The following is an 18,445-nucleotide window of genomic DNA, read 5'->3' as shown; positions in this document are numbered from 1 at the left end:
ATGAAAGTACAAGAACATTGAGCTGAGGTTATCGCTAGTCATCATTAATTACTCTGCGATGTCAATTAGCAATGTTTACTGATTAAAACTATATTTGATTTACACTTTCATTTATACAATTTACGACGTGCAAGAACGATGGCTCCGACTGTCACCCAACAGAAAGTCAATCATCGTCGCCAATGACTTAATTTCAGTATATCATATTTATTATAAGCACCGCGGTTCAAGACGGACGTCTCCGGCATCGTCCTCAGGTGAAGCGACTATCATATACAGAAGCATCAAGACTTTGACAGTAGCTTTCACGCCCGCTGAAGCGATGGTAAGCCTGAATGCTATCTCCCGACAGAAACTTAATGATTTCTTTTTCAAACTTGCCCCAGGACCAATCCAAGAGGTTCGCGCGAACGCCTGGAAAAATGCAATTGCCGTTGACACAAGAAATGATGAGATGGTGCAAACTCTGCTTCACTTGTCTGAAATCTGTGGGATCCACACGTGGCCCTACATACCCCAGGGTACACATATAGCAGCCGGTGTCGTATCTGATGTCGACTTGGATCTCAAAGACGACGTTTTTAAGGGCATGATCATTTGCACGCCACCTTGCAAAATAACTAGCGTTCAAAGGCTGGACTCGTAACTTTTTGCCTGTGGAAAGCTGCCTAGTCACATAAAGGCTGGACTTCTACGCTATCCTGTTCGACCTTTTATGCCACGGTACTTACAATGCCATAAGTTTTTTTAAGGTTGGTCCTGTTCAGAGATCTGGTGTGTGCCAAATGCGGTGGGAATTGCCTTGTAGATTACTGTGAAGGTTAGGCATATCGGTGCCTTAACTGAAGTGGTGAAAATGTAGCAACGAATACAGGATGTCTCTCATTGAAGAATGAACGAAAGGCTCTAAAAGAGAAAGCCAAAATGAAGGCAGCAGGAGATGAAAGCTGCCGTCGCCGCAGCGCTGCTCCAGCGACTGGAAAAGCAGCGCATTCAAAGAATGACAAAGACACAACGCATAGGAAAGTTGGGGGGCTGACCTTCTGCCTCTCAGACTCGTCGTGGCCAGCGCTGCCATCGAAATCGTCGGAACAAGACTCTACAAAGACTTCGACCACCGTGGAAAGCACTGCAAACATAGTACCTAAACTGGACTCAGCCAACGACGATGTGCTACTTGTCAACCTTCTGAAGATAGCAGAATACGTTGTAGGGCAAGTTGTTTCATTGTATTTGGAAAGATTGGTTGCGCTTTCTAGACGATCACAAGGAAGAAGACAGGACAGGCGCAAACTAAGAACTGAGGTTTATTCGAGGAAAACACTTAAATATCAGACCATGCCGGCGCGGGTGCATCAGGGTGTCAGTAGCAGAAAAGAAGAAAAAACACAAAATCAGAAAAAACCAATGGCGTGGATCAGCTAAACATATTATCTAGGAAACGTGCCTCCCTATTGTAAAGCATGACCGATGTGTCACTGATGCTTGCTTGTCCCTTCTTTTTTTATATATAATATGCCTCTAGAAGTTCTCGTGCTTTTTCGTTATTACACTGGCGCAGGATCTTAACCTGGTTGAGCAGAGGCCTGCATTTATGATCTAAGCAATGCATGGGTAAATGACGTTGCTCCCGGTTTATAATTGATCTTTCGTGTTCTCGGATTCGCTCGTTCGCAAGAAGATACTTGTCATCGTCATCTGATCTCTAATCGCCGGTCGTCAGACACCAGCAGCGCCAGCAGCAGAGCAACTTTTGGAGGCCTTCGTTCCAGTCCTCGACGCCCTTCACTAGACGTTCTACCGAAACCAATTTTAACAGTTCCCCGCAGCCTCGCCCCTTTGTGCTGCAATGGAATGTCAGGTCGATGCTACCGCGGCACGCTCATCTAGTTCTTCGACTCATCGCTATGAAGACTCTATCAGACGTTATAGCGCTTCATGAAACAAACGTAAGGAAAGACAAATATCGACTACCAGGCTTCGTGGGTGTCCACAAAAACACTCGATGCGCGGTACCAACTTCTGGCGGTGTGTGCGCGCGCAATGCTTCAAAAGCATCAATATACGTACGTGCTGACTTCGATTTCGTGGTTCTAGACACAGGCGGCATCTGTGACGATGAGTTTGAATGTGTAGCTGTTACTGTGGGCCTCAGGGGTGTGTCTGCGACGGTGGCAAGCATATACAACAGGCCTACACGTTCTTCAGATTCCTCGCTACTTGAGTGCTTAGTGTCTCGGTGTGGTGAATCGTTTGTGTTATGCGGATATATTAATGACCACCTTCCGCGATGGTGTAGCCGTCCCCAAGACAATCGTGAGGCAGAGATTAACAAGATCATTATCAAGAATGATCTGCAAACACTGAATGATGGTTCACTTACCTTTATAGATGGAGGAAATGAGCATTGCACTATAGACCTTGCGATATGAACCAGTGATGTGTGCTTAGCCTGGTCGGGTGAACCTGAACCACGGAGCTCAGACCACCTACCCATTTGGTTAACACCAACAGATACTGCGGGTCGCCAGGCTGTCGTGTATATACAGTGACTAACTGGGACAAGTTCCGTCAGCTGATATCTGAGCTACCATCTCATGACAGCCTGTTCAAACCGATGAGTGAGGGCTTAGGAGAAGCTACAGTACAACGACGACGGAGTATCGGCAAACCAAACGCCAATCTAAAGCTTTTGCGGCTCCGCGCATGTCGACGGCGCACTTATAGGAAGGCACAGTGCTCTAAACGATGCACTGACTGGGCTATGTATAGTCGCATTAATGCAGCCATACAGCGGCATACAAAACAGATTTGTCGAAAGAGCTGGGAAGCCTTACTTCGCTGCATTCTGGAAGGGCTTTTAGAATTGAATGGCGTATACCGAAGGCTCTCCGCACTCCCGAAATCGGCAAGGATCCTACGAGTGAATCGTGCATAGCGACTGGCCAGTCACAAAAAGTTCTTGCGGAGGCATTTGCAGACCTTTTCGTCTCTCCTGCATCCGGTGACACCAAAAAAGGCGACCTTCCTTCTTTTACAAGTCACAACACCATAACCGCTTCCTACGGTCCAGCCTGCCAGGTGGACGACGCAGATTTCACCCTTGAGGAGCTGCGACACGCGCTGAGCCTCTCCAAACACCGCACTACTCCAGGTGAAGATGGTGTAACGTATCAAGCATTGCGGCACGTTGATAAAAGTTTTCATGACCGTATATTGGACGAGTATGATGAAGTATGGAGAACCGGTGTAATCCCTGCTGAATGGGAATCGTCCGTGGTGGTGATAACAATTTTAAAGCCCGGGCGCCCTGCAAGACACCTCAAGTCCTACCAGCCAAAAATATCCCTAACTTCAAATGTCATCAAGTTAATGGAGCGAGTGGTCTTGTTTCGCTTAGATGTCAGGCTAGAGAAGCTTAATTTTTTTCCCTGATGTCATGATTGGCGTTCGTTGCCGCCGTTCAGCTCTGGACAATATATCAGACCTTGTCTAAGCGCTCAAATTTGCTAAACGAAACAAGCTTTCCGCCTACATGCTCTTCCTAGACATACAGCAAGCTTTCAATTCAGTTCCGCATAAGACAATTATTTTCGCCCTTGACACCGCGAGAATTTCGGGTCGTCTGCTACGCTTCGTGCTTCATTTTCTATTGCAGCGCCGGATGAAAGTGCGTGTCGGAGGATTAACTAGTGAATACCGAAATGTGAAATGCGGTGTCCCACAGGGCAGCGTATTATCGCCGCTTTTGGTTAACACCGTACTCCCCGCGCTTCCAAATCGTTTGCCTCGGGACAGTGACTTCCCTGTGAGCATGGCTGCCTACGCAGATGACATTGCTCTGTGGATCGCAGAGCAATGTCATCTTGTCCCTTCGCACCTTGGTCCGCTTCGCACCTTGGGTGAAGTTGGATTGCACATATCACCTGTAAGTAGGCTGCAATATCTTATCACCCTAAACAACGCGCTCGTCGAACAATGAACCGACTGTACCTTGACAAACGTCTATAAGCTGGTTGCGACAACACCGTTATTCGGGGTTAATTGTGGATGATCGCATCTCTTGGTGTCCTGCCGTTCAACATTTACGACGAAAATCGCACTCCCTCCTTAAATATGTGGCCGCCTTGACTGCTACAGGTGCTGGATGATACCACACAACGGCTCCCCAGGTGTACCAGTCATCTGTACTCTCAGGCACAATGTATGTGTTACCAGTTCTGAACGAGCCGCCTAGTTTGATCGCCCATCTAGAACGAGATCACTGCGTTGCCCTTCGACTAATATTTAGATTACCTCGTGACGCGTAATCGGTTGGATTACTCACTGAAGCGCATCAGTTACCCCTGGGGCTGCAAGCAGACCAGAGCGTTCTATATGATATTGAGCGTATGCACCGTGCATCGAATGGTCGATTGCTCCTTGACCCTCTCGATCGTTCATCGCCCGTTATCTCGCTTGGGACAAATGGCAGCATTATTCGTAAATATCACTGACATTTCTGAAGTTGCTGCTTCAGTTACGCCTCCGCTTCCAAAAGATATCATCGAACACGTATTCCCCATTTACCTCACAATCCCTGACATACACAAAAAGACTGATATGCCTGTTTCGGCAATGTTTCAATTGGCTCAGTCTCACATGCTCGAAAGATTTCCAGATTATCTTCATGTATTCACAGATGCATCTGTACACAGCAACGGTCAAGGCGCCTCCGCAGCTTTTTTCTACCCTTCGACTCAAGTACGGCGTATCTTTCAAATACCTCATCGAACTTCGTCAACAACTACGTGCAAGAGGAGTTAACCACATCGAAGATTGCCATCTTTACAGACTCTCGTGCTGCCCTTAGCAGATTTCAAGGCAGTCAGATTGATTGCCCAGTTGTGCGCAGCATTATTAGCTCTGCAAACAAAATTTCATCATGTGAGGTATCTCTCATTGTTCAATTGATACATTCACACGTAGGAATCGCCGGAAATAAAGACGCTGAACCACTGGCTTAAACTTGCGCTTATAACAACAGTGTCTGCCTGAAATTTTGTGCGAGCTTGATGACGCTCGTCTGCTGATTCGTCGCCACCTACTCAAGCAGCATCCAGACCAGTGCGTCGCAAATGGAACGTTCACGCCATATCATGTGTGTGTTCGCGGTCGAGGCTTGCCTCGTCACGCTAGAGCGCAACTACTCAAGCTGAGGGTTGGCTGCGTGAACGTGCGCGAACAATTATACAGATGAGGACGTGTGGCCAGTCCATCGTGTACGTCTTCTGGCTGCTGCGAGACACTTGAGCACCTAATATTTGAGTGTCCCGCTTTCAGTGCGCAGCTCATGTCGCTAATTAGAGACTATCACCTCCTTTGCCTGCGGTGTACGACGCTCGACGAAGGTTTGTACCCCAGTGGTGTGTGTCTTGACGTCATCAGGCTCATCGCACTCTACTTACTTTTCTAGAGTTAACTAACTTAGGTACACGTTTGTAGCCTCGATATTATTTCTTTTATTTGCCATTCTGTTATTGCGTAACCTTCAGTGACCGGCCCTACTGCGTTTGATCTGTACTGTGTGTTCTACTTTATTCTTTTAGATTTGTGCTGTTGCTCTTTCTTTCCTCTTTCCTCCCCTCCTTCCTATCTTTCATTTCTGCGTGGCTGTCACATCCCTTCTGAAGGGTAGGCAGCCGTTGTGCCCCTTCCGCTGGCAGTTGCGAGCCTGCTCCTCGCTTTCCTTTTCCTGTTAAATGTATATATGTGTTCAAAACAAACAATAATAATATTTATTGTAGTTATTGAATCAGCATCTGAATGACTTTTTAGTTGATACCCATGGCACAGCTCTGCATGAAAGTATTAGAACATTGCAGTGAGCTCATCAGTTGTCACCCCTAATGTCTCGGCGTTATCAGTTAGCAGTGGTAACAAAAAAGTGCTCATTTTATTACAGCTTGATTGATACCAATGACAGCATTCACGAATGAAAGCTGTCGCTGTGACAATAAAATAGATCAATAATAGTAACTAATGGCTCAAACATACGGCTTCATAAAAGGCATATTTGAGTCATTCGTTTTGTCACATTTCATTTGATATACATGACATTATGCTGCGCAATATAGCGACAACATTGAACTGCGCATTGTAGTTCACTTGGGCTTACTAGTGACTCAACCGTACTGGTTAGATGTAATACGCAATTAATTGTTATTTCATGAGCGTTTTAGTGATATCGACGACGAGGTGTTTGTTTAGAGGCTACGCATATCGGCAGTAAAACAGTGAATCGTATTCGCTAGTGACCGGACCCTACCAGTGCTTAGTGATTAACATTGAGTCACTACCTGTTGTTCCGTTTGATGTCCATGACAAGATCGTACGCGAGTCACTAACTTTCTTAACGATCTCATGCTGACATTCTCTGTCAATTAATTGCGAGGATTGTTATACAAAAAAAGAAGAAAAAGCTCCAAAAGTTGTCGTTAATGACCTGGTAGGAAAGCTGCTAGTCTCTCTTTTCGTCCTTTTAGTTTCAAGGTATTAACGTCTAATATTTTCACAAACTTTCAGTTGGATTAAAATTCAAAGGTTCTTGAATTGCTTGAAGGCTACTTAACAACAGACCATATTCACACTATCAATCAGGTGATAGAGAAATGTGCGGAATATAACCAACCCTTATATATAGCTTTCATTGATTACAAGAAAGCGTTTGATTCTGTCGAAACCTCAGCAGTCATGGAGGCATTACGGAATCAGGGTGTAGACGAGCCGTAGAATTGGGGATAAAAGTTAATGGAGAATACCTTAGTAACTTGCGATTCGCTGATGATATTGCCTTGCTTAGTAACTCAGGGGACCAATTGCAATGCATGATCACTGACCTGGAGAGGCAAAGCGGAAGAGTGGGTCTAAAAATTATTCTGCAGAAAATTAAAGTAATGTTTAAAAGTCTCGGAAGAGAACAGCAATTTACAATAGGTAGCGAGGCACTGGAAGTGCTAAGGGAATACATCTACTTAGGGCAGGTAGTGACGACGGATCCGGATCATGAGACGGAAATAATCAAAAGAACAAGAATGAGCTGGGGTGCGTTTGGCAGGTATTCTCAGATCATGAACAGCAGGTTGCCATTATCCCTCAAGAGAAAAGTGTATAATAGCTGTGTCTTACCAGTACTCACCTACGGGGCAGAAACCTGGAGGCTTACGAAAAGGGTTCTACTTAAATTGAGGACGACGCAACGAGCTATGGAAAGAAGAATGATGGCTGTAACATTAAGGGATAAGAAAGGAGCAGATTGGGTAAGGGAACAAACGCGAGTTAATGACATCTTAGTTGAAATAAAGAAAAAGAAATGGACATGGGCAGGACATGTAATGAGGAGGGAAGATAACCGATGGTCATTAAGGGTTACAGACTGGATTCCAAGGGAAGGGAAGCGTAGCAGGGGGCGGCCGAAAGTTAGGTGGGCGGATGAGATTAAGAAGTTGGCAGGGACGACATGGCCACAATTAGTACATGACCGGGGTTGTTGGAGAAGTATGGGAGAGGTATTTGCCCTGCAGTGGGCGTAACCAGGCTGATGATGATGATGATGATGATGATGATGATGATGATGATGATGATGATGATGATTTGCTTTATGGTTGGATTAAATTCACTGGCGTTTGGGTAATTTCGGCGGGCGTTTGAATTAAATTCAGTGGTGCTTGGATTAAATTGACTAACGCTTGGGTTAAATTGACTGGTACTTGAAATAAATTGCGCGTGAAAAACCAGTAATAGGCGCTCCACCTGGTGCAAGTGTGGTCTTGAACTAACTCAATTTTTCAATGTAAAATGCGTTACAATATTTATAAAGTGCGACTTACACACAACCTGCAGACAAGACAGCAACTGATACTCCAGTTCAAATATACGAGAAAACGCAATTCTGTTACGCTGAAACTTAAACACAAAGCCTTCCAGCTGCCGTTTGCTTTTGTGTGAGCAAAACTTCTCACGCGGACATAAAAAAGCCCGACCAACTAGAGGCTAACAGCTTCGCTATAAAAAGAGATAAAAATATATACGTAGCGATGACACACATACATTCTGGTAATGATGACGATGCTATATATCATGTGTGTGCATATGTGTGTGTGCCTTGTGTGTGTTGCACACAAACACTCGCACATATGGCTGGGAAGTGATCTCAGCATTAGGAAAGGCCACCAACCGCTGGAAATGTATGCGTTTGTGTATTATGTCTACCGCGAGAATTGTAGTTTCTTTAAAATAAAGCCGATATGATTTATCCCTCCCACATCGATTTCAACAGCGAGCTATTCTGTTATCATGCTTTGCTCAGTATTCAGTCCAGTGAAAACGTGATGACAATCTCTTAACTTGCATCGAGTGTCTGACTTCTCCTAAGTGTCACCAAGAGCCCGTTTCAAGAGTACGGCTCACAACTTCGTCTATGGCACATGCAAAAAAAAAAGGATATGTAAGAAAAATAAACACACTTGAATAGAGCACAAACGAAAAGTGTTTGTAGTGAATTGGGAAAATACCAGAGATGCAGAGTGGCAGCTTATCAGCGACTGATAACTACACTGCTAAGAGGAGTAGTTCCGCTCACTGCAACGCTTACGTTATCGGGCGTTAGCACGAAGCCGATAAGGGCGAAACGAATTGCCATAACGGGATGAAATTTCCATGTTGGACTCATGTGAGCGCTGCTTGGTCGGCTGGCTGAGTCAGAGAGAGAGAGAGAGGGAGAGAGGAGGAGGAGGAGGAGGAGGAGGAGGAGGAGGAGGAGGAGGAGGAGGAGGAGGAGGAGGAGGAGGAGGAAATGAAAGGCTTGCGGTTAACTAGACTTTATCCTGTTTGCTGCCCTACATGTAGTGAGGAGCATGAGGGAGTAAACGAGGGAGAGAGAGAGAAGATAGGAGTTAACGTTAACCACCTGCATTAGACGAAGAACAAAGTTTCTACTCCCGAGCACAAGGTCTGGTGACTTGATATAACGGGAGAAGCGCCTGCTCGCCTTTCTGGGCTCGTAAGCGGTGAGGCCAGGCTCCAGAGACTTTATACCTTCGGCACGAGGCCGGTAGTCCAGTCTGCTCAAGGTGTCATGGAAGCGGGAACTGTGTACGAGGAGGTTGTCAATAGTCTTTTCACATCTATCCTGAGCGGACTCAGGTGAGTCAGCCATTCTAGTGCGATAGATATATGAATTCGCGAAGTCTTTTCTACCCAACAGCCGACTCTGTACTCTTGCGTAGCGTCATACGATGTGTGATGGTAAGTGCAACTGCGATCGCGAATTAGGCTGTTTGGAGTGCCTCAGAGTGTTAAAATGTGTCAACGTGGCCTTCCGCGCGAATTGGCGAAGCTGTCTGGCAGTGCCCACACTTGAGATTGGTGCGTGTCGGCGCCCCGGCGCGGGCACATTGGCAGCATCATTGGCAAGATGTCCGCCAATTATGCCACGAAGTTCTGGCATCCACTGAGCAAGCCCACCTGTTTCGGTAAGACACGGCAAGAATATGCAGGACTGTGACGCCGGCAGTGAAACTGTACAGTAAGAAGCCGAAAGCGTGCCACTGGGCTTAAATGTTATATTGCATCACAGCGACGATGTGTGCGACTGTGACCTCAGCTTGCTAGCCACATAAAAATTCATGTCAACGCATGAACGCACGTGATTCGAGAAGTCGAAGCTAATTTCTTAATGGAGTTCCTAACGTTGGTTTGCATAGTCAGTGTCCGTGGCGTCTTGGCAGCCTACTCCTATATAAGGTTACGTTGTCGTTGGTTCGTCTGCAGGCCGCGAATTCTGGACGTGTATAGTTAGCGGGTTTCTGACTATCGAATAAAAGGAAAGCGGTTGAAATGCTCTCTAAGAAAAAAACATGTCCTGTATAGAAAGTGTTGTCGCAAGACTCCAGACCTGCTGAACAGGTGGCTTGCACTATCGCAGTACAAATTTTACGACCAACCGCTATCCGAAACAAGAATTCTACAACATCGAAAGGACGTACCGTCACAGAAGAAGGCCATGCAAGCGCTATTGCGCTTTTTGCGATCAACCGGCCTGTGTGAACGACTTTAACTGGAATGCCTTTTGTGTGTGTGTCTCCACGTGTGCGTGTTCTTTTTTCTTTTCTTTTTTTAGCGTTTTCCTCTCTGTCATCTTTCTAACCCCTATCCCCCATCCCCAGTGTAGGGTAGCAAATCGGAGACTCATATCTGGTTAACCTCCCTGCCTTTCCTCTTCATTCTCTCTCTCTTTAAAAAAAAAAAAAAAAGAAGTGATAAATGAAACTGAATATACAGCTGTCACAACATCGATAAATCTCATTCGCTCTGCTAAAAATTACGTGGTTAGAGCGACTTAATTATATGCCAAACGCTTGCATCCGACAAATAGCGTGCGAGCTAGGGACCTAACGGTTTGTGTTACAGGTTGCAGTAATGAGCGGAAAAGCTGCGATGACTTCCTTTTCCAAGAAAACAATGCAAATGATAGTTGTCTTGCTCGGGTAAATGCATACATGTTGAATGAATTATGTCTGCAGCAAATAGGAAGCATAACACAGAAAGGAAAAACTTCAACGAAAATTTATCGGGCTCTTTTTGTTGCTATTCTAATGTACATCGCGGAGCATAACCTCTATTTATTTCTTCACAATACGCTAGCACGTTATCAACCAGCGACCTTCCCTCTTCTTTTTTTCGTTATTTGAACAGTTCTGTCAAAACAGCAAGAAATTCTGTCCACGAGAGAATGCTATGGTCCGTGACTTGCAGCACATAATTAACGAATGCCAGAAAGAACCACTCCGTGAGGCCTGGCTTTTCGCTTGTGCCTCCTCTTACCTGTTCTGTAAACGCCGTCAATCAAAGCGCGTTAAATAAGTTCTACGACCTCATCGCTGTCGCGACAGGCACCGCTAACAGCCGGCGGTCGTAAAACACCTGCCTCCACGCGTCGCAGAGCGTTAATCAGTGTCGCGAACACAGTGAGTCATTGCGATACCTCCGTTGGCGTCCTGCGCAGAGGCTGCGTTACACCTGCAGCTTTGCGACTTTGCGCGGAAAATCGCGGCGCCGAAGCCACGGACGCGCGTATGAGCAGCGGCGTTGTTTGCTCGCAAGATTGTGCGATGCACGCGGCGTGCGCCAGACGGGCTAGCCAGGTCAAAAATAGCTGCTCGGCGAGGTTTCAGACTGGCTGGCCAACGTCGCTGCGATAAACGACCGCTCGCATCCGGTGACGACGCCTCAACTTTTGCAGAACACGCGTGCGCAGCGGGGCAGAAGACAAATTTGTGACCGTGTGTGAACGCGTTGCGGTGCCGCTAGACAGCGCGCGGCCATGTAAGCCGGTGTGGCGCGCAGTTCATAAGCGTAGCGGCGCGGGGAGAAATAAACGTAAAAAGGGAATGAGGAGCGGGAGGAAGGAAGCGTTCTCAAGGTTAAATGGGGGCTGTTTAGTATCTTGGCCCATAGAAATTGGTCATTAAAGCACATGCCATTCTTCGTGCTTTCGCATTTCATTCTTTTTTCATTATTATTATTATTTGAACTGTGTATTTTTAAGGCCAAGATATTCCTTCTCACGTGTCTTAGGTAATGCAGTATTCATCTGAAAGTCTGCATGCTATATGGGCCACATTTGACGTACTAACCACGTTCTGATCGGGGGCGTTCAGACCCCTGCTGAGAGAGCGTAGACTGGACTTACTGACACGTTCACACTAGCGCGCAGCACTATAGGTGGGAAAAAATTAGTGGCCCTGACTCAAAACATCCCAACGTGAGTCATACCACATGAGAATGCGCTCACGTTTTCCGGCGTCTGCAAATTAGTGTGTGCGCAAACTGGCAATAATATGTCTTAGTTTAGCTATTTCTCTAAATTTCTACATGCTGTAGGACTGAATCAGTAAGGTTCCAAGCGAACATTCAGAAACACTTCACCTAAAATTGAGGGCTTCAAAATTCGGTATTAAAAAGACATCACTTTTCAAATTGCACTAGACCATTAAATAGCATTCATAACTTTCTTTCCTAGTTTCTTTTATTACACGTTCATGATTACAACGCATGAAAATAGGCAAAACTGCTTACACCCATAATCAAAGTCTAGTAGGGGGTCTAATCTAAAGTAAGTATAAGCAATAAATTTTACATAGCAAACAATAAATAATAAATCCATTTCTGGTCAGAAAGAAAATAAGCACGAAAAACAGAGCATTAACTGCCAATCATCATAAGGTATTACATAACAGGAAAAAATGCATGATAATACAATTGACATACAATTGATATGGTCCTACATATACAACAACAACAATATATTAGAATGCTAATGATGATCATCATCATAAGCCTAGTTACACCCACTGCAGGGCAAAAGCCTCTCCCATACTTCTCCAACTACCCCAGTCATGTACTAATTGGGGCCATGTTGTCCCTGCAAACTTCTTAATCTCATCCGCCCACCTAACTTTCTGCCACCCCCTGCCACGCTTCCCTTCCCTTGGAATCCAGTCCGTAACCCTTAATGACCATCGCTTATCTTCCCTCCTCATTACATGCCCTGCTAATGTCCATTTCATTTTGTTAATTTCAACTAAGATATCATTAACTCGCGTTTGTTCCCTCACGAAATCTGCTCTTTTCTTATCCCTTAACGTTACACGCATCATTCTTTTTTCCATAGCTCGTTGCGTCGTCCTCAATTTAATGCTAATACATGATAATAAAAATAAATTATGCATACCAACGACACTTACAGTGAAGATAAACAAATATTTGAATATATGCAATAAAAAGTTCTCTAGGACCAGTGGCGTAGCAACAGGGGGGGCCGGGGGGCCGTGGGCCCCGGGTGCAAGGGGCCAGCGGGGGGGGGGGGGGTGTCATATACGCCTGAAGACACCTCTCTTTCCGCCGGCTTGACTGGGCGCCAATTGCAAAGAATGCTCCGGCATCCAGTAGCCCGAGCTCACGCACCCGATGCGTAGCGCCGTAGAATTGTCGGCTGCAGCTCTATCAACACCCCACGAAATAATTGCACGAATGTGCGGGCTAAAAAATTTTAATTCGCGAAATGGCCCCTAAACTACGCGCCTTAGCGCAACGTTTCATGTGGGGTGCGCTCGTGCTGTGCGTTCATGCTGGGAGCAGGAGTCGCTAAACATACAGTGAGGCGTTGTAAGGCGTTGGGGCTCTTGGGTCCCTCTTCCGTTCAGAACGCGCAGCGAAGACGAACAAAGACAGCAGCAAGAGGGCGTTCAACCAGCGCGCCCGGCGCTCGCGTTTACGGCGAAGCGTTCGTTGAGGGCGACATTGCATAAGTGGGGCCGTCAAAAGTCGCGAATGGGATTCCCTGGATAGCCTTCAGACTCGGTTCGGCCAAAGAGTTTGGCGGCGTATGACTCGACAGGTTGCGGGCCCGCCGCGATGTCCGGCTCGCTTTTACTTCCCCTCTCCCGCTCGCTCCGAGAAGCCGCTGCGAAACCTGCCGTTATGTTTGACGCTTTCCTTCTTACCCTCGAAAGTTTCAGAAAACTGTTGTTGTGTGACTTCATGTCACAAGTACAGTGTCTGTATCAGCTGCACAGAATTTTATAAACAAAAAAGGTGAATTTTGTAAGGATATTTCCCGATTGAGATTCTATGAAGTTATGTCTTTTTGTGATTACTAGGAACTCGGTAGCGCGAAAAATATGGCAGATAAGTAATAACCATATCCTTAATAATCCCGTAATTAGTACTTATAGAGGAAGCACTTCAATTCGAGAATTGAGGACTCAAAGTCATATTATTAACTCAACAAAAATTTCTTAAACAAAATCGTTCTGGGTGCTACAACCTACAGTACTTTGGCACTGCGGACGGCGCCCAGTATATGGCAGCAGCGAAAGAAATATGAAATAGTGGACCAGTGACGTTAATCCCTTAATCCTCTCCATTGCGAGTGCAGACCAACAGTAGTGCAAGCTTACCCTGGCACGGGCTTCATCGCGGCCTTTTCTTTCTTTCTTTATGGTGACGCCAAGAATCGACGCGAAGCGTGCTCTATTCTGATCCCAATCTTGGGGTGGTACCGCAGCTCGGATAATCACGTTTGTCCGTATAGCAGCAAATGAAAACAAGGCTTTATTGATCAGAATGAAGAGAACTCGTAATTGTCATAGCATTGGCGCCCGCGCAGCGGGGAGGCAGGTAGCGTTGTCTAATATGGTGGGGAGATCAGCGTCACTGACAAACAATTTAATTTTCGTTTTCGTTCGGGGCTGCCCACATACAAAATACTGCTTGCCATATTACCTACGACGATTTTTGTGAAGTTGTTGTTGAGCAAGATATGAATGTCGGGCTTCAATTTTGCAAAAGCAATATTGCCGCTAAAATTGGTAATTAAAGCTTTATTATAAAGATATTTTTCTTACTTGTGACGTGAGTCATATATTCCACGATGCCGCATTTGTATTGGCTGCCAAGCCTTACAGTCTGAGAAGATGTGCACATGGGCTTATCACACATTATCAGAGCAGCACTCTGTTATTTGGCGCAGGAAAAACAGCGTGTATACTTGCTGCATTCGCGATCTCTGGGAAAGAAAGCGAAGGAGAGGGGGACCCGGGGAACGTGCGCGGTATCCAAGGTGGCTGTATGCTGGAGCTGAAACCCGAAAATTGTCGATGTCCTTGCGTTCCTCGACTACATCAGGAGGGGGGGGGGGGGTGACAGAAGACCTATGGGCCCCGGGTGCCAGACGACCTAGCTACGCCACTGTCTAGGACAAACACAAAGTGCGAATATTTAGGTTTAGCTGTTTTTCTGGAGCATGTATCTTTAAGTGCACTTGAAAATCCTTTTGTTTCTTTTACGTGGCGGGTGATCTCGTTCCAGAACTGCACTCCATTAAATTGCAGTAGTCGTTCTCCATAAGCATTGTTAGTCAGCGGAACATTGAAATTGTGTAACGTGACGCGTCTAGTTAGGCGGGATGAAGAAGAATATGTTCACATATTAAAGGGGCGCTTGTGTTCAATGACGCCATGGACAGTAACAGTAGTTTTATGTTGTCGTCAGATGTCGAAACGTAAAATTCCCATCGCGCAGCGATGGGAATTTTAGATATGGTCAACTAGATATGATCAACACAGCGGCGCATTGTGTTCACCATATCTAGTGTTGGTTATTATTCTAAGGGTCCGCTTCAGTAGTTTCCGTATCGGTTTCAAGGTATGTTTTAAAGTCCATCCCCATGAATCGACGCAATATGACAGGTGACAGTGAAAAAAACCAAATATAGAACTCGGAGAACATTACTATTACAAAAATTCCTAGCAATTAGTAGCATATTGCACCCAGATCTTAATTCAGCGCATACTGAGTTGACATGACATTACCAGTTTAGGTGGCCGTCGAAAATTACACCCAAATATCTGAAATCTGACGTCTGCTCAAGCAGACAGTTGTTTATCGTGAGGCGAAAATATTCAGTATTTAAAGGTCGGTAATGGGAATGCTGATGATATTGCCTTGCTTAGTAACTCAGGAGACCAATTGCAATGCATGCTCACTGACCTGGAGAGGCAAAGCAGAAGGGTGGGTCTGAAAATTAATCTACAGAAAACTAAAGTAATGTTTAACAGTCTCGCAAGAGAACAGCAGTTTACGATGGGTAGCGAGGCACTGGAAGTGGTAAGGGAATACATCTACTTAGGGCAGGTAGTGACCACGGATCCGAATCATGAGACTGAAATAACCAGAAGAATAAGAATGGGCTGGGGTGCGTTTGGCAGGCATTCTCAAATCATGAACAGCAGGTTGCCGCTATCCCTCAAGAGGAAAGTGTATAACAGCTGTGTCTTACCAGTACTCACCTACGGGGCAGAAACCTGGAGGCTTACGAAAAGGGTTCTGCTGAAATTGAGGACGACGCAACGAGCCATGGAAAGAAGAATGATAGGTGTAACGTTAAGGGATAAGAAAAGAGCAGATTGGGTGAGGGAACAAACGCGGGTAAATGACATCTTAGTTGAAATCAAGAAAAAGAAATGGGCATGGGCCGGACATGTAATGAGGAGGGAAGATAACCGATGGTCATTAAGGGTTACGAACTGGATTCCAAGGGAAGGAAAGCGTAGTAGGGGGCGGCAGAAAGTTAGGTGGGCGGATGACATTAAGACGTTTGCAGGGACAACATGGCCACAATTAGTACATGACCGGGGTAGTTGGAGAAGTATGGGAAAGGCCTTTGCCCTGCAGTGGGCGTAACTAGGCTGATGATGATGATGATGAATGGGAATGGCAAATTGTGTGTTTAGTTTTCTTTACATTAGTTGTTAATTTGTTCACTGAAACCCACTTACAAATGTTTTTTTTTTTTTTTAGTTCGGCATTCGTTCTATGTTCCAGTTCACATAAGTTGTTAGCAGTAACAATGGTCGCCGTATCGTCAGCGTACATTAGCATCTCCGTGGAACTTATTATGTTTGGCAGATCATTCACGTACAGCGAAAACAGTAAAGGTCCGAGAACGGATCCCTGCGGCACCCCTGTTTTTATGTTTAGTAGGGAAGACGAAAGATTGCGCATTATGAAGATTTGTTGGATGCTCACTTATGTAATTAGAAAATAAGTCAGAAATTTTGCCGCGGAAACCGTAGTGCTTTAATTTCATCAGCAAAATCTCGTGCTCTACTGTGTCAAAAGCTTTCTTTAGGTCAAGGAAAACTACAGCTGCAAGCAGGTTATTGTGTAATGCCGTGTTAATTTTTTCTGCTAAAGTTAGCACAGCTGAAGTGGAGGGATGTGATCTCCATCCATGTTGCTCAGGGCAAATTGCATGGTATTTTTCTAGGAAGATGCGTACACGTTTTGCAAGAACATTTTCAAAAATATTGTTTATAACACTCAAAAGACATATAGGTATGTAACTTGAGGGATCAGAGCGATCGCCGCCTTTATACATGTATATCGGTACTACCTTAGCTTTCTTTAAAAAAAAAAAAAAAAGAGCGATACTTAGATGTACGCAACGAATGGTTAAATGCATGACATAAGATGGGGCCTAGGATGCCAGTATTATCTTTCATTAATCACAACCCGCTAGCTTTACTGGTGTGCGTATTAGCAAAAGTATATTTAATTTCCTTTAATATAATGTTGTGAACAGCAAAGGTATTCGATAAAGAGTGTGAAAGAGGCCGTGTACACTACTAAAGTTCGCAAAATTATTGTTTCTGGGTGCACCTTATTCGTTCGGAACGTTGCGCCGTGCTTAGGATTTGTTTTCGGCAGAGCATAGAACACAATATCTTTGCAGAAAGTCGGTCTAATTGAGAAGTCCGCAGGTTAACGCTGACGTAGTCGACCGCTGCCTAAAGGAACAAGCAAGAAAGAAGCCACCGCAGTGGCTTAGCGGCTATATGGCGTTGCTCTGCCGAGCAGGAGGTCGAGGGTTTGATCGCAGCGCCATTCCGACGGGGCAGAATGCAAGAAAAGGCTCGTACATAGCGTGCATAGGGCGCGCGTTAAAGAACTCCGTGAGGTCAAAATTAATCCCCCATTCCCTCACTACAACCTGCCTCATAATCGCATCACGGTTTGGCAACGTAAAGCCCGGGAATTTATTTAAACTACAACAACAACAAGGCAGAAGGCGATATGCAAGGTTCTTCCCTCTCGGCGCGCTCCTTCGAGTATATCACGTCGTGCCATCGCTATTGTTCCCTCCTCGCGCTGCGAGCGTATACGGTCACGCACTCTTCCTGGTCAGATACGCTGCTTAGAGCATTACGCAGCGAAAGTTGCAAACAACCTAGAGAGACGCATTCTGCGAAAGGGAAAAAGAAAAAAGAAAAATCGGAGAGGGCACAGTGCTTTATTCCCTCTCACAGCCAAGGATCTCGTTACGTGCTGTGCGAGACGACGCCGGCCCACTCTTTCTTACGAGTCGCCGGCGGGGTTGCTATAGCCACGCGGAATTATAATGCCACCGTGGCTCCACACAGATGCCGCGGCGGGCTTTGGTTGAGCCTGTATTGCTGCGCCTGACGCCGACAATAAAAAAAAAGGAGAAATGAAAAAAAGTATGAACGAAATCGGGGCTTCTGAGTGCGATGAGACCGTTAATTATATTGTAATGAGGGAAACAAGGACGACACTTTGGTCTGGAACGTCGCACGCGCGCCGGGGCGTTTCTCTCTTAATGAACGGCCCGGGTTAAATTACGCCGCCCTTGCGCGCGACGCCGCGTCCACGTCCGCGACACAGACGTGTGTTCGCGGGGCTCACAGATACCTGTTCGCAGCATATATTCAGCCATCACGGAGGAAGACACGGAGATTAGGAAGAAAAGCAACGCGTTTCAGTTAAATGTGCCGCCCTTTGAATTACCTTATTTCTTTCTTTTTTTTCTTTTTTCCTTAGTGCT

General features: G+C 45.8%; 1 protein-coding gene across 2 annotated transcripts in view; it reads left to right on the top strand.

Moving 5' to 3' along the window:
* Positions 1 to 8,845: 8,845 nt before the first annotated feature.
* The window catches only part of LOC126542316 (cytochrome P450 1A1-like), a 128,295-nt gene continuing 118,695 nt past the window's right edge, over positions 8,846 to 18,445 (top strand). Inside the window, exon 1 of one of the 2 annotated variants that reach the window (XM_055077160.2) lies at positions 8,846 to 9,183. In XM_055077160.2, the coding sequence (XP_054933135.2) occupies positions 9,116 to 9,183 (68 nt within the window). In that variant the 5' untranslated portion in view covers positions 8,846 to 9,115. The remainder of the gene's footprint in view (positions 9,184 to 18,445) is intronic. The other variant, XM_055077158.2, reaches the window with a different exon arrangement.

Source organism: Dermacentor andersoni, chromosome 2 (assembly GCF_023375885.2).
Source record: "Dermacentor andersoni chromosome 2, qqDerAnde1_hic_scaffold, whole genome shotgun sequence".
Classification (NCBI taxonomy): domain Eukaryota; kingdom Metazoa; phylum Arthropoda; class Arachnida; order Ixodida; family Ixodidae; genus Dermacentor; species Dermacentor andersoni.
The sequence above is the reverse complement of the archived record's forward strand: the minus strand, read 5'-3'. Positions and strand labels throughout refer to the sequence as shown.